At 39.3% G+C, this 12591-nt stretch overlaps 1 protein-coding gene across 1 annotated transcript; it reads left to right on the forward strand.

The window, feature by feature from the left end:
* Positions 1–60: 60 nt before the first annotated feature.
* OIP5 (Opa interacting protein 5) lies at positions 61–12369 on the forward strand. Its single transcript, XM_043919186.1, has 5 exons — positions 61–440; positions 652–718; positions 3254–3376; positions 5419–5500; positions 9881–12369. Exons 1-5 carry the CDS (start codon positions 119–121, stop codon positions 9974–9976), a joined length of 690 nt encoding a protein of 229 aa, XP_043775121.1. The 5' UTR covers positions 61–118; the 3' UTR covers positions 9977–12369.
* The last annotated feature ends 222 nt before the right edge of the window (positions 12370–12591 follow it).

Raw genomic sequence — 12591 nt, forward strand, 5'->3', positions numbered from 1 at the left:
TGTCCAGGCAACAAAGTGCGCGGCAGAGCCCCCGGTTCACGTTGTCCAATGAGGACGCAGGAACCGAACTTGGGGCGGGGCCTGAATAGTCTGAAACTGTGGCGCCGGCTGCGGGAAGATGGCTGCTCGGCCGCGGAGGCCTATCTATGGAATTGCAAAGCAGCCACGGGGTGACTTCTGTGATAGGGCTAAGAAGGCGATTGATGAACCTTCTTTTACGACTTCCATGGAGTGGGACACGCAGGTGGTGAAAGGGTCTTCGCCGGTCGGCCCCGCAGGGCTGGGGCTGGAGGAGCGGCCGTCCCGCCCGCGGCTGCCGCGATGGCTGCAGCCCGAGCGGTGCGCCGTGTTCCAGTGCGCGCAGTGCCACGCCGTGCTCGCTGACTCTGTGCACCTCGCCTGGGACCTGTCGCGGTCCCTCGGGGCCGTGGTCTTCTCCAGTGAGTGAGCGCGGCGCCTTCTCACTGGGTGACAGAGCCGGCTGGGAGGAAAGCGGGATGAAAATTTGGAAGGAAATTAACTCCTTTGCCAGGAGCGGGGGGCGAATAACTTTTTATGATATTCGTGGCCATGATGAGCCTTTCTGGCTGGCAGAGGCTTTCCCTTTCAGTGCTTCACAGATAGCCATTCTGACCTGTGTTTGCCTTCTAGGAGTCACAAATAATGTAGTTTTGGAGGCTCCGTTCCTAGTTGGCATTGAAGGCTCGCTCAAAGGCAGGTACGTACTGAAAATTCAAGAACTGTCTCTAGTTACTCCCTGACTTATTGAGGTTGAAGAGCGTGGAACCGACTTAGACGAGAAGTTTTTTCCTATCTTCCACTGGGAGAAAAGTCTGTACCGTTCATACAGTGTATTTGAAGGATGCTCCGTTTACCTGATTGTCTCGTACAAGCTTGATGTTTTAATTAAACGGAAAAGATATTTGTGTAAAGGTTTTAAGATCTTCTGAGGGCCACATTTCCCTCGTGGGTTGTGCAAGTGAAGTGAATTTAAGAAAATTATGTCTAGGAGGGGAAAAAAGGAGAAAATGATCTTTAAGTGTATAGTGAAAAGCATTTTTTATAAACTATAATCATTTGACATAACTAGGACTTATACACTTGCATTAAACCTGGAATTTGTAATAAACTACAGCAGGACTAATTCTGCTGTAACCTAGGAACCTGGAGAAAAACAGGTTGAAAGTTATGTCCCTACAAAGTAATAATAAAAAAAAAAAAAAAAAAGAAAGTTATGTCCTTGAATACTGCCTGGTGAACTTTGTATCATGTCTGTACTGTGATTTAGAAGTGACAACAAAGTACTCAGTGAATTCAGTACAGTTCAGTTCAGTTCAGTTGCTCAGTCGTGTCCGACCCTTTGCGACCCCATGAATCGCAGCACGCCAGGCCTCCCTGTCCATCACCAACTCCCGGAGTTTACTCAAACTCATGCCCATCGAGTCGGTCATGCCATCCAGTCATCTCATCCTCTGTCGTCCCCTTCTCCTCCTGCCCCCAGTCCCTCCTGGCATCAGGGCCTTCTCCAATGAGTCAACTCTTTGCGTGAGGTGGACAAAGTATTAGAGCTTCAGCATCAGTCGGTCCTTCCAATGAACACCCAGGACTGATCTCCTTTAGGATGGACTGGTTGGATCTCCTTGCAGTCCAAGGGACTCTCAAGAGGCTTCTCCAACACCACAGTTCAAAAGCATCAACTCTTTGGCGCTCAGCTTTCTTCATAGTCTAACTCTCACATCCATACCTGACCACTGGAAAAACCATAGCCTTGACTAGACGGACCTTTGTTGGCAAAGTAATGTCTCTGCTTTTTAATATGCTGTCTAGGTTGATCATAACTTTCCTTCCAAGGCGTAAGTGTCTTTTAATTTCATGGCTGCAATCACCATCTGCAGTGATTTTGGAGCCCAAAAAAATAAAGTCTGACACTGTTTCCACTGTCTCCCCATCTATTTCCCATGAAGTGATGGGACCAGATGCCATGATCTTAGTTTTCTGAATGTTGAGCTTTAAGCCAACTTTTTTTTTTTTTGCTTAGTAAGTAAATTATAAATATTTATTTTGTTGTAACTATAAGACAGTGAATGTGGTCAAATCATAGCAAAGAAAGTGTAAAACTTAAAATAGTTTTGTTGGAGTCATGGAATTTTAGTTGTATTTTTTTTTGCTTTTTAAATTTTCTTGAAAATTATTTACTGGGTTTCTATAAAATTCACTTTCCACCGTTTTGAAAAAACTTCTCCCAATCACGGAAAACTTTTAAAAAAAAAAGGGGGAGGAGAAAAAATATTTTCTCATGTTCCCAGCACATAGGAACTATTACTTTTGACTTTTCAGTGTACAGATGACTAATTTTTCTGTGTACAAGATTTGGTATGTATGTCTTCAATGCATATATAAAATCTATGAACATCATCACTATAAGTGTCTTTCTTAAGTATCTTGAGTCAGGGATCAGTCCAGATTCATTGGAGTCGAAGCTAACACAACTGAGGAGTGCCTCTTTTGGAGGAAAAATGAAAAATTGCCAAGATAAAATTAGGTGTTACCCCATGCACTGTAGCCTGCCAGGCTCCTCCCTTCATGGGATTTCTCAGGCAAGAATACTGGAGTGGGTTGCCATTTCCTTCTCCATAAGCCAACTTTTTTACTCTCCTCTTTCACTTTCATCAAGAGGTGTTTTGTCTTATATACTAGCAAATAAGGTAAATTAGTTACTCAAATGGTTTAAATAGAACTAAAACCACATTTCCTGATTCCTTATCTTTTAGAGGATAAAGGATGACTTGCTAGGATCATACAATTTCTTTTTCATTTTGTCTGGGTAATTTTTTTGTTGTTGTTACATCTGCAAAAAAATCCTGATTTGCATTCTATTAATAAATTGCTTAATAAGCCCTAGTCAACTTGACTGTTTTACTTCAACTGAAAATTGACTTGATGGTGGCTAATTTATATGGTTATGTATAGTTTTATATGTTTAAATGTTAATCTGATTAGTTAGCTCTTTTTCTGCTTTTCAGATATAAATTACTTTAGTGAAGTGACAGTTGTGTATCCATGATTGCTTTTGTAGCCAGAATTCACAAAGTTATCTGTCATCTAGGGTGTAATTAACCTTTCTTGAATGTGACATTTCTTCAGTTTCATTCCTATTATAGTCTAGCTTTTAGAAATGAGTCCAGAGACGTTATTTTGTATTTGTTCTCTGATTTTTTTTTTGTTACTCATATCCTGTTTTTTTTTCCTCCAGCACTTACAACCTTTTATTCTGTAGTTCCTGTGAGATTCCCATTGGTTTCCACCTATATTCTACCCATGCTGCCCTGGCTGCCTTGAGAGGCCACTTCTGCCTTTCCAGTGACAAAATGGTGTGGTAAGTAGACTTACATTTTCTTCAGCAAATAAATTTTGAAACGTTTTCCAGAAAAGGCAGAATGTTTGTATTAGAGAAGATGCTAAAGCCAGGTGCTATACTGCTCTTACAAAAAAAAGATGGCCATGGGACCAAAATATAGTCTCATAATATATGACTATTGTAAATGTCTCATAATACCACCACATGTTGATAATCATACTGTGAAGATACTCTTTCATTCCAGGACCTTTTGGAAGGAAGTTTTTGCAAAATAATGATGTGATAAACACTTTTCAAGTTCGTACCCAGCCTCTGTTTGCCTCCCACAGTGCATGACGTGGTGGGCATATCTGTATCCTGTGTGATACTACTCCCAGGTGATGGGATAAGGAACAGACCTGACCTAAGTAAAAAATAATTATCACGTGGCCTTATAAAGTCAGAAAAAGTTCCCTGTTGGTTGTTCCTTCTTATGAATTACTTTAGATATTTCTTATATTTCTAATTATAAATTCTACTTTTTGTTAAGCTTTTCTGTTATTTCTACAAATTGAAACATCCATCAAAGTTTTTTCATTATCATCAGAAACAAAAACAGCCATTGATGACCAGGTGCTATGCTTCCTTCAATGTGTTTTTAAGAAAATGGGATTGGAGATGTGGAGGAGCTGAGATTTGAGTCCATGTCTTAACTCCAAAGCCTGTTTTTCCATTCATAAAACAGAACTTTCCTTCTCTTTTTAATGCGCTTTGATAAACCCCTTTATCATGAGGTTCTTCAGTGCAGATTTTTAACAGGAAATATGTTCTTGAGATGGATTGGGATTTCTTTCATTATCTAGATCATTCTTAAATAATTTTATTTATTTAGAATTAGGTTTAAAGATATGAGGAAAAGTATCTCTAAATGTATGCTATTAATAACCTCAAATCTTTTTTAGAAACAGTTATAAGGAATTACTTTAGCACAGTTGTAATTGAGTTTTTGCTTAGGGAAGTAAGCTTTTAGTAACAAAAAATTTTAATATAAATTTGAAAAAACTATTGATTTTAAGTAATGTCTTAAGTCTTTAAAATGCGGAACTGGACTCAAAGGTCAATACATTCTTTTTGATTAAGTAGAAATCAGGAAGACTAGATAGATGTATAACTAAGTCACTTTGCTGCACCCCAATACAACATTGTTAATCAACTATAGTCCAATATAACATAAAAATAATAAAAAATTAAAAAAAAAGAAATTAGGAAAGTATAGTAGCCTGAGTCTGGGACTATGATACATCTATGTCTGTGGGTATTGGAATGAATTTGGTTGCTAGTAACAGAAAACCTAAGAGTGGCTTTAAGAACAGGGTGGGACAGTCGGCTACTCCAGGATTGTCCTAGCAGCTCAGCCGTGACAGAGCTGTGGGTTAGCATCGCTGGTTCTCATGGCCTTTTTCTCTTGTATGCTGCAGGTGTTAAGCGTCACATCCATAAATAGTAGCATCCAGAACTGGAAGGAAAAGGATATGGAAAGTGTGGGAATGCAGGGAATAGGTCCCTTAAGCTGGGAAAGCAGCTATGTGACAGTAGGGAATAAGATTTTCAGAGTTAGCCTCGAACAGGTATGATTCATCTCTTAGGACTGGGCACACTGCTGCCCTAAGCAAAATCTGGGTTCTGTTAGCAAGAGAGCGTTGAGGAATGGCTGTTGGGTAGGCAACCAAGTGTTTGTCACAATGTGATTACTTTCCTTCTAACTGTGCTACACAGTCTACTGGTGGTGTGTGAGGCCTACACTCATTACAGTTATTCATGTGACCCTGGTTTTCTGGCTTTAGTTTGTCCTGGGGTAATTTTGACTAGTGGATTCCGGGCTGGAAAGGGGTGAGATGAGGCATAGGGTCTCTCTGATGACTTGGTAATTGAGAATGCTTTTCCTGCAAAATACATTATGAATCTAGAAATGGGTATCAGGAAGAAGGCAATCTTTGCTTGACAGGTATTGCAAGTTTGTTTCTTTGATCACCATAACTGTGGTATGGTACTAATGTTTTCTCTTTATGCTTTCTATCTAGCTACCTCTTAAAAACAAAAGCCATCATAAATGCATCTGAGATGGATATCCACATCGTCCCTCTAGCAGAAAAGGTTGCAGAGGTAAATTTTCATCATGGTTGTGTGTTTTCTTTAATATAGACAGTTCCTGATAATCTGTACCCATGAACTTAGGGATAGTGAAATGGTGGATACTCTAATAATTCTTTATACTTGTTTGGCATTCCTTACTGAATCTGTGATAGAAAGCAAAATAGTGAAGCCGTATTGTCAGGTTTGGTTCAGGAGGAGGTGGAGAGCTGCTGAGCTCCACATTCCTATTCTTCCTTTCTGTGCTGGGTATGGACTGTCATCCTTCATAAATCCGACCTCCTTGCAAGCACCTTACACTTAGATATCTCAGAGGAAAGAGTGTTGAAAAGCATTATTATTAATAACAATAAGCTTTAAATAAGTGTTCTTATTTAAATGGGTTTTACTAGTGTTTGATGGCTTTGAGTTGAAGAAAGCAGGTTTGTTTTGGTAGCTTGCTGACTCATTCTAAATAGAAATTTGGCTATTACTTTACTACCCTCAGAACAACCTTAGAATTTACTATTGGTTTTGTTTTTAGCACTCTTAATAGTTTATTCCTTGGTAATTATACATTTAGTAACCAGGGCATTTATTTTTCAGAGTTTAAGTACTTTCTAGGATAGAACAGTGTTTTATTTTTCTTTTTTGTACAGTTAACTAAGCTTATGAAACCATGTTCTAAGCCAGGAATTGGCAAACTTTTTCTGTAAAGGATCAGATGACAAATATCTTAAGCTCAACCATGATGTCTCTGCTTTTCAGTTCTGCTATTATAGTACAAAAGCAGCCATAGACAATATATAAAATATGGATATAGTTTTCTTGGAATAAAACTTTATTAAAACAGATGGGCAGCAGGTCACCCCACAGTCCATAGTTTGACAAACCTTGTTCTGAGCAACTAAGTTGGTGAGCAAGATCAGTAAATACTGTGATTAGAAATAATTTGTATGGGAGATAACTTCTGAAATGTCCTGAGTAACTCCATGGACCCCCCTGCCCAACAAAACTGCCATAATTGAAGAAAATGACAAAGAAAATAGCTACCTTAAGTCTGTGGAAATTTTCTTCAAGGAATAAAGCAAATGAAGAGATATTCAAGCAAGTCTACGAAACCTTGGTAAGAGCAGTGAAAGCCTGTGGCATTAGAGCCACGCCACGACCTGCTCCCTCTCTCCCTCCCCTGCATCTCCAGCTCAGAGGGAGGGAGACTTCATCTGGGCAGATATAGCCAAGAACATGGGGGTCCTTTTCCCCTAGCTCTCAGCTTCGGGCTGTGGTGTCTTCCCAGGAGGGGCAGGCTAAATATCAGCCTTTCTCATTAGAAGCTCTATTCTAGGCAAGAACGGGCATTTGTAGTCTGCAAGTTTTGCCAAAGCCACAGTAGGGTAGAAGTGCTAACCTACTGAGTCCTTTGCCCCAGCATGCTTGTAAGGCAGACACTTCATGCTGACAGAGGCAAGCAGAAAAGACCAGAAGCTACCTCTGTCCAGGACCCTGCTGGTAAAGCAGAGGTATTATTCTGAGAGACACTATCTCCACCCCAGCTTGACAGCCCATAAAAAAGGCAGATTATTTAAAAAAAAAAAAGGTAGCTGTGAATCTCTTCCAGAGATTTAACTTTATTTGGAAGAGTATGGGCATATTCAAATCTAAGGATGCTGCCCAAAACAATGGAGATTTTGTTGGTGAGCAACTAAGAAGACTGGTAGTCTATGTGAACAAAAAGCTAAACCTTAGACAAGTTAGAAATTTATGAGAGACTCAGGGAAACAGACAGCTAAGAAGAGCCCTCTGGGGTTAGAACAAAAGAAGACTGGCCTTAAAGACTACCCATACAAATGAGTTTGATTTTAATTGGATTAGCTATGGAGCAATTTATGTCCCAGGGCACTGTCAAAATAGATGAGTCTTGTCCGGCTCCACTGTAGCCCGCCAGGCTCCACTGTCCATGAGATTCTCCAGGCAAGAATACTGGAGTGGGTTGCCATTCCCTTCTCCAGGGGATCTTCCCAACCAAGGGATCAAACCCACATCTGCATCGCAAGCGGATTCTTTACCCACTGAGCCATCTGGATGGAGGTAGGCAGGTGTTTAATAACCCAAGCTGCTACAATATATTATCTGAAATGTTTGTTTTTCGGGACTTCCCTGTGGTGTAATGGTTAAGAATCTGCCTGCCAATGCAGGGGTCATGGGTTAGATCCCTGGTTTGGGAAGATCCCACATGCTGCAAGGCAGCTAAGCCCATGTGCCACAGCTACTGAAGCCCAAGCACTCTAGAACCTCTGCACAACTACTGAAGTCTGCATGCCCTAGAGCTGGAGCTCTGCAACAAGAGACCAGCAGTGAGAAGCCCGTGCACCACAACTGGCACTGCAGCTAGAGAAAGCTTCCCTGCGGCAACAAAGACCCAACACAGCCAAAAATAAAAATGTCTGGTTGTCAATAAAAGATTAGGAGCTGTGCAAAAACAAGTTAAGACCCATACACAGGATAAAATACAGGCATCAAAAACTGTTTGAAAAGGCCCAGGTGTTGAGACTTCGCAAACGAAAGCTTGAAAGCAGCAGTTAAAAATATGTTGTTGTTTTTAGTTGCTAAGTTGTGTCCCACTCTTTTGTGACCCCATGGATTCTAGCCTACCAGGTTCCTCTGTCCATGAGATTTCCCCAGCAAGAATACTGGAGTGGCTCACCATTTCTTTCTCCAGGGGATCGTATTGGCAGGTGGATTCTTTGCCACTGAGCCAAGGAAGCCCTAAAAATATGTGCAAAAGGCTAAAGGAAACCATGCTTAAAGAAGTAAAGGAAGGTATGGGGCTTCCCTGGTGTCTCAGTGGTGAAGAATCTGCCTGCCAGTGCAGGAGACGCAGGTTCAGTCCCTGGCCTGGGAAGATTTCACATGCTGTGGAGCAACTTAGCCTGTGCGCCACAACTACTGAGCCTATGCGTGCCGCAACTGCTGAAGCCTGTGCACCCTAGAGCCCATGCTCTGCAATAAAAGAAGCCACCGCAGCGAGAAACATGTGTGCCACAACTAGAGAGTAGCCCCTGCTCTCGGCAACTAGAGGAAAGCCTGTGCAGCGAGAAGACCCTGCACAGCCAAAAATAAATAAATGATTTTTTTTTTTTTAAAGACTTAAAAAGAAAAAAAAAAAAAATAAAGACTTAAAAAGAAGTAAAGGAAGGTCTGATGAGTGTCTCATTAAATAGAGAATGTTCCTAAAGAGAAAGAAAAAAGAAAACCTAAACGGAAATCCTGGAATTGTAAAGTGCAATAAATAAATGAAAATTTCAGTAGAGTGGCTCAACAACACATTTGAGCTGATTGGAGAATCAGCAAACTTGTAGACAGATTGATGAGATCTGCAGTCTGAAGAGGAGAGAAAGAAAGAAGGAAGGAAAATAAAGTAGCTTAAGAGATTTGTTGGATACCATAAGCATGCCTAAATATGCTTCGGTAATGGGAGTACAAAAGGGAGAGGAAAAAGAAAAAATGTTCAAGGAAATAATGGTTAAAAACTACCTGAATTTGATGACAAACAATTTACATGTCTAAGACCTCGATAAACCTCATTTATCAGGTAAGATAGATGCAGAGAACTATACCCAATATGGCAATGGCAACCCACTCCAGCATTCTTGCCTGGAAAATCCCAGGGATGGGGGAGCTTGGTGGGCTGCCATCTATGAGGTCGCACAGAGTCGGACATGACTGAAGCGACTTAGTAGTAGTAGTATACCCAATACACAGCAAAAATGTTGAACATTAAAGACTGAAAAAAAAAATCTTGAAAGTAACAAAAATGATTCATTATGTCCAAGGGCACCCAAATAAGATTAATGGGCTCTACAGTGACCTGCTTAAGCAAAACTTCCCGATGTATTTTTAGTATTCTTTTATCTGAAATCATAAAAAGTAGATTTGTGCTATGTCAGAAATAAGTTGGGTGTTTTCTTTTTCTTTTAACTAAGACTTATCCATGGTAACTTCATGCAACTGGGTAACACCATTAAGTTTGGTTTTAGATATGGCTATTCTGAGCTGGGGGAAAAAAGAGGAAAAGACTTCTGTCTCCACAAGCTTTCTGATCATACTTTATTCTTGTCTTCCCAAGTTTCGGAGTTAACACTTACCTGGTGATAAGGGCTAGGAAGGAAGGATACTAGAAGTAGCAATGCTCAGCATCAGTGACTGGTCTTTTTTCACAGGAAAGTTTGTATCTGTCACCTTACTGTGCTCTAGGTTTGTTGTATAAAGTCCTTTCATAATAGAACAAATGTACTTATGAAATGTGTTGTAATATTACCAGCTCCCAATCACTAGTTTTAATCTAAAGTGGCTTCTAGAATCAGATTGAAAGTTAAATTTAAGATGCCCTGATATCTATATTTCTCTTCCCAGCTGAAAGAGAAGATAATGTTAACACATACCCGCTTAAATTCACTCATGAAAATTCTGAAGGAAGTGCGTCCTGACCAGTCCAAGCTAACAAACTAATTCAGAATCAGAGGTTGAGTATCAGAGGCAGGCCTTATTGCTGTCTTCAACAACAGGTGCTGTTTGATCACTTCTCAAGAAACATCAAGAATGGATAGGAAATGTGGTTATTATGTTTACCTCTAGACTGATTTTCCAAGTGATTTGTGAAGCTGTTTCTAGAAGATGAGAAACAGGAGACTTCTGTCCAGGTTTCATAGCTATTTGTCTTAATTTATTTTGGCTTCTTATCAATTTCATAATATTTATTTTTGAAAACATTCTGATTGCAAATTTAAGAATTAAGAGCCAATGTCCCATGAATGCTCTGATCTAAAGATGCATGACTGGCCTGAAAATAGAGTTGTAGTTATGTTAATTAACTATTATTCCTACATGGAGCAATTGTCATATGAATACTGAGAAATCATTTTTCTGTTACATGAAATACAAGTACATACATATTTCTGTAGGTAATGTTCAACAAGTTAACTCTGTAATATATATTTATCTTGACCTTTTCAGTTTACAACTGAAAAGGAATAGTAATAACAGGATAGTAATGAAAGGAATGATAAAAACACCAAATATTCACCAAATGCTATTTTCTCATTATTTTGCTTTATGTAGCACTTTGATTCAGTAGCTTATCATGTTATTCATTTAGTAGCTATAAAATATTACGCTAGCTGCTAGAAATAAGCAAAAACCACTATTCTGTATCTTCGGAGCTTATAATCTAGTTAGAGATGGACATTCAAATAACCACATGAAGGCATTTAAAATTACAACTGTAGTAAGGGTTTTGAGGAAAAGGAACTTAAGAGAAATAAACACATATAGCAGGTAACTGACCTGGTTTGGGGGTCAGGGAAGGTCTTTCTGTTGAAGTGTTTCAGCAGTGGTCTGAAAGATTAGTAGGAGTTAATAAGCTTATAGAGGGAACAGCTTATATGAAGGCCCTGTGAGGCCCTTAAAAAGACATGTAGGAGTTGTAATAGTGTCCAGAAACCAGAGGCTGCAAAGCCTTATTGGCCTCCTGAAGGATATTTGTTTTTATCCCAACAACAAGGAAAAGCTCTTGGAAGAATTTTAAAGGAGGAAGCCTGTGACAGGATCAAATTTTCTTTTTCAGAATCTCATTACGGTTGTCCTGTGAAGAACCTAGAGGGAGGCAAGCAGACCTAGAGGGGCTGGTGCTAGTACAGTCAAGAGATGATACAGCCAAGGGGTGGTGTGCAGACAGGGTAACATGGTTCAGACATGGCAAGTAGATTTAATAGCAAGTTCTTTCCCTTTTTGACTACATAAAGGGTATTTTCCTTTAAAAATATTTGAGAGGGAAAATTCCAACTTGCTTTATGCTTTATAGTTTGCAAAATTTGGTTAAGTAAGGAGGAAGCCTCTGGCAACAAACAGTACCAGAAAAGCTCTATTCCTGAAGAATGAGACCCAGTAATAGTCTCTATTGAATCATCCTGGGGTTTGTACTGTGTATGGGTATGTCTGCCTCAACATATTTAATCTAAATTAAGCTCGTCTTATGTAGCTGTTTTCCCTAACTTTGGATTTGCTGTTTTGGTAAACTTTCAATGGAAAATTAAATGCTTGAACTTGACATCTAATTAAGGTGGCTGACTTTAAATTTTTTTCCCAAATGCAAATCACATGTTTACTCTAGAATCAAAGTCAGATATAGTAGATGTGTGTCAAAGTAAAGTACACTCTCCCTTATATTTTTGAGAGGCACAGTAGAGCAATCTGGAAGCCAGATGATTTGGGTTCAAATTGTGGCTTGGGTACTTATTAGCCATGAACTTGAAGAATTAAACTCTTCTTTTAAAATAGGGGTTAAAAGCTAACTAGGGCTACAGTGAGGATTAAATGAGTTACTGAATACATCTAATGTAATTAAGAGTAGTGCTTAATAGTAAATGCTTAATAAATGCTAATTATTATAACTTTAATTCATGTGGACAGACATAATAGGCAGTAATATTTTTCACATTATTCTGCAACCTGCTTCTTGTATAGCACATGTCACAGTTTTCTATACCAGGCCTCACCAATTACTTAACACTTACATATGATTCAGTCATATTAATGCATCAGAATTTAACCATCCCTATACTGGACCCTTGTACATGTCTTTGCCTATCTGTCCAGGTTTTTCTGTAGGAACAATTCCTAAAGTGAACAGAGTCAAAGGGCATGTTCATTTACAATTTTGGTATATGCCTTTTATAAATGTTGTATTAATTGATAGTCACAAATGACTGACCTTTAAACAAGCCTTAGTGGTATAAGAGCTCCTATGGGAAGTCTAACATCAATGACTGGCTAATATTAATAGACTCTGTAAAGATATCATTTAGCATTGTATATATGTTGAATAAAGTATTTTCAAAATTCCATGTACTTAATACTTCCCTGGTGGTCCAGCGGTTATGACTCTTGCTTCCACTGTGGGGAACATGGGTTCAACCCCCGGTTGGGGAACTAAGATCCCACATGCCACATGGTGCACCCAAAAAGTAAAAAAAAAAAAAAAAAAAATCCATGTACTTATAAGAACTAAAAAATTGCATATTGAAAGTTCCCAAGTTGTACACTTTGAAGCTCAATTAATGGCAAAA

The sequence above is a fragment of the Cervus elaphus genome, chromosome 12, assembly GCF_910594005.1.
Source record: "Cervus elaphus chromosome 12, mCerEla1.1, whole genome shotgun sequence".
In the NCBI taxonomy this organism is placed as follows: Eukaryota; Metazoa; Chordata; class Mammalia; order Artiodactyla; family Cervidae; genus Cervus; species Cervus elaphus.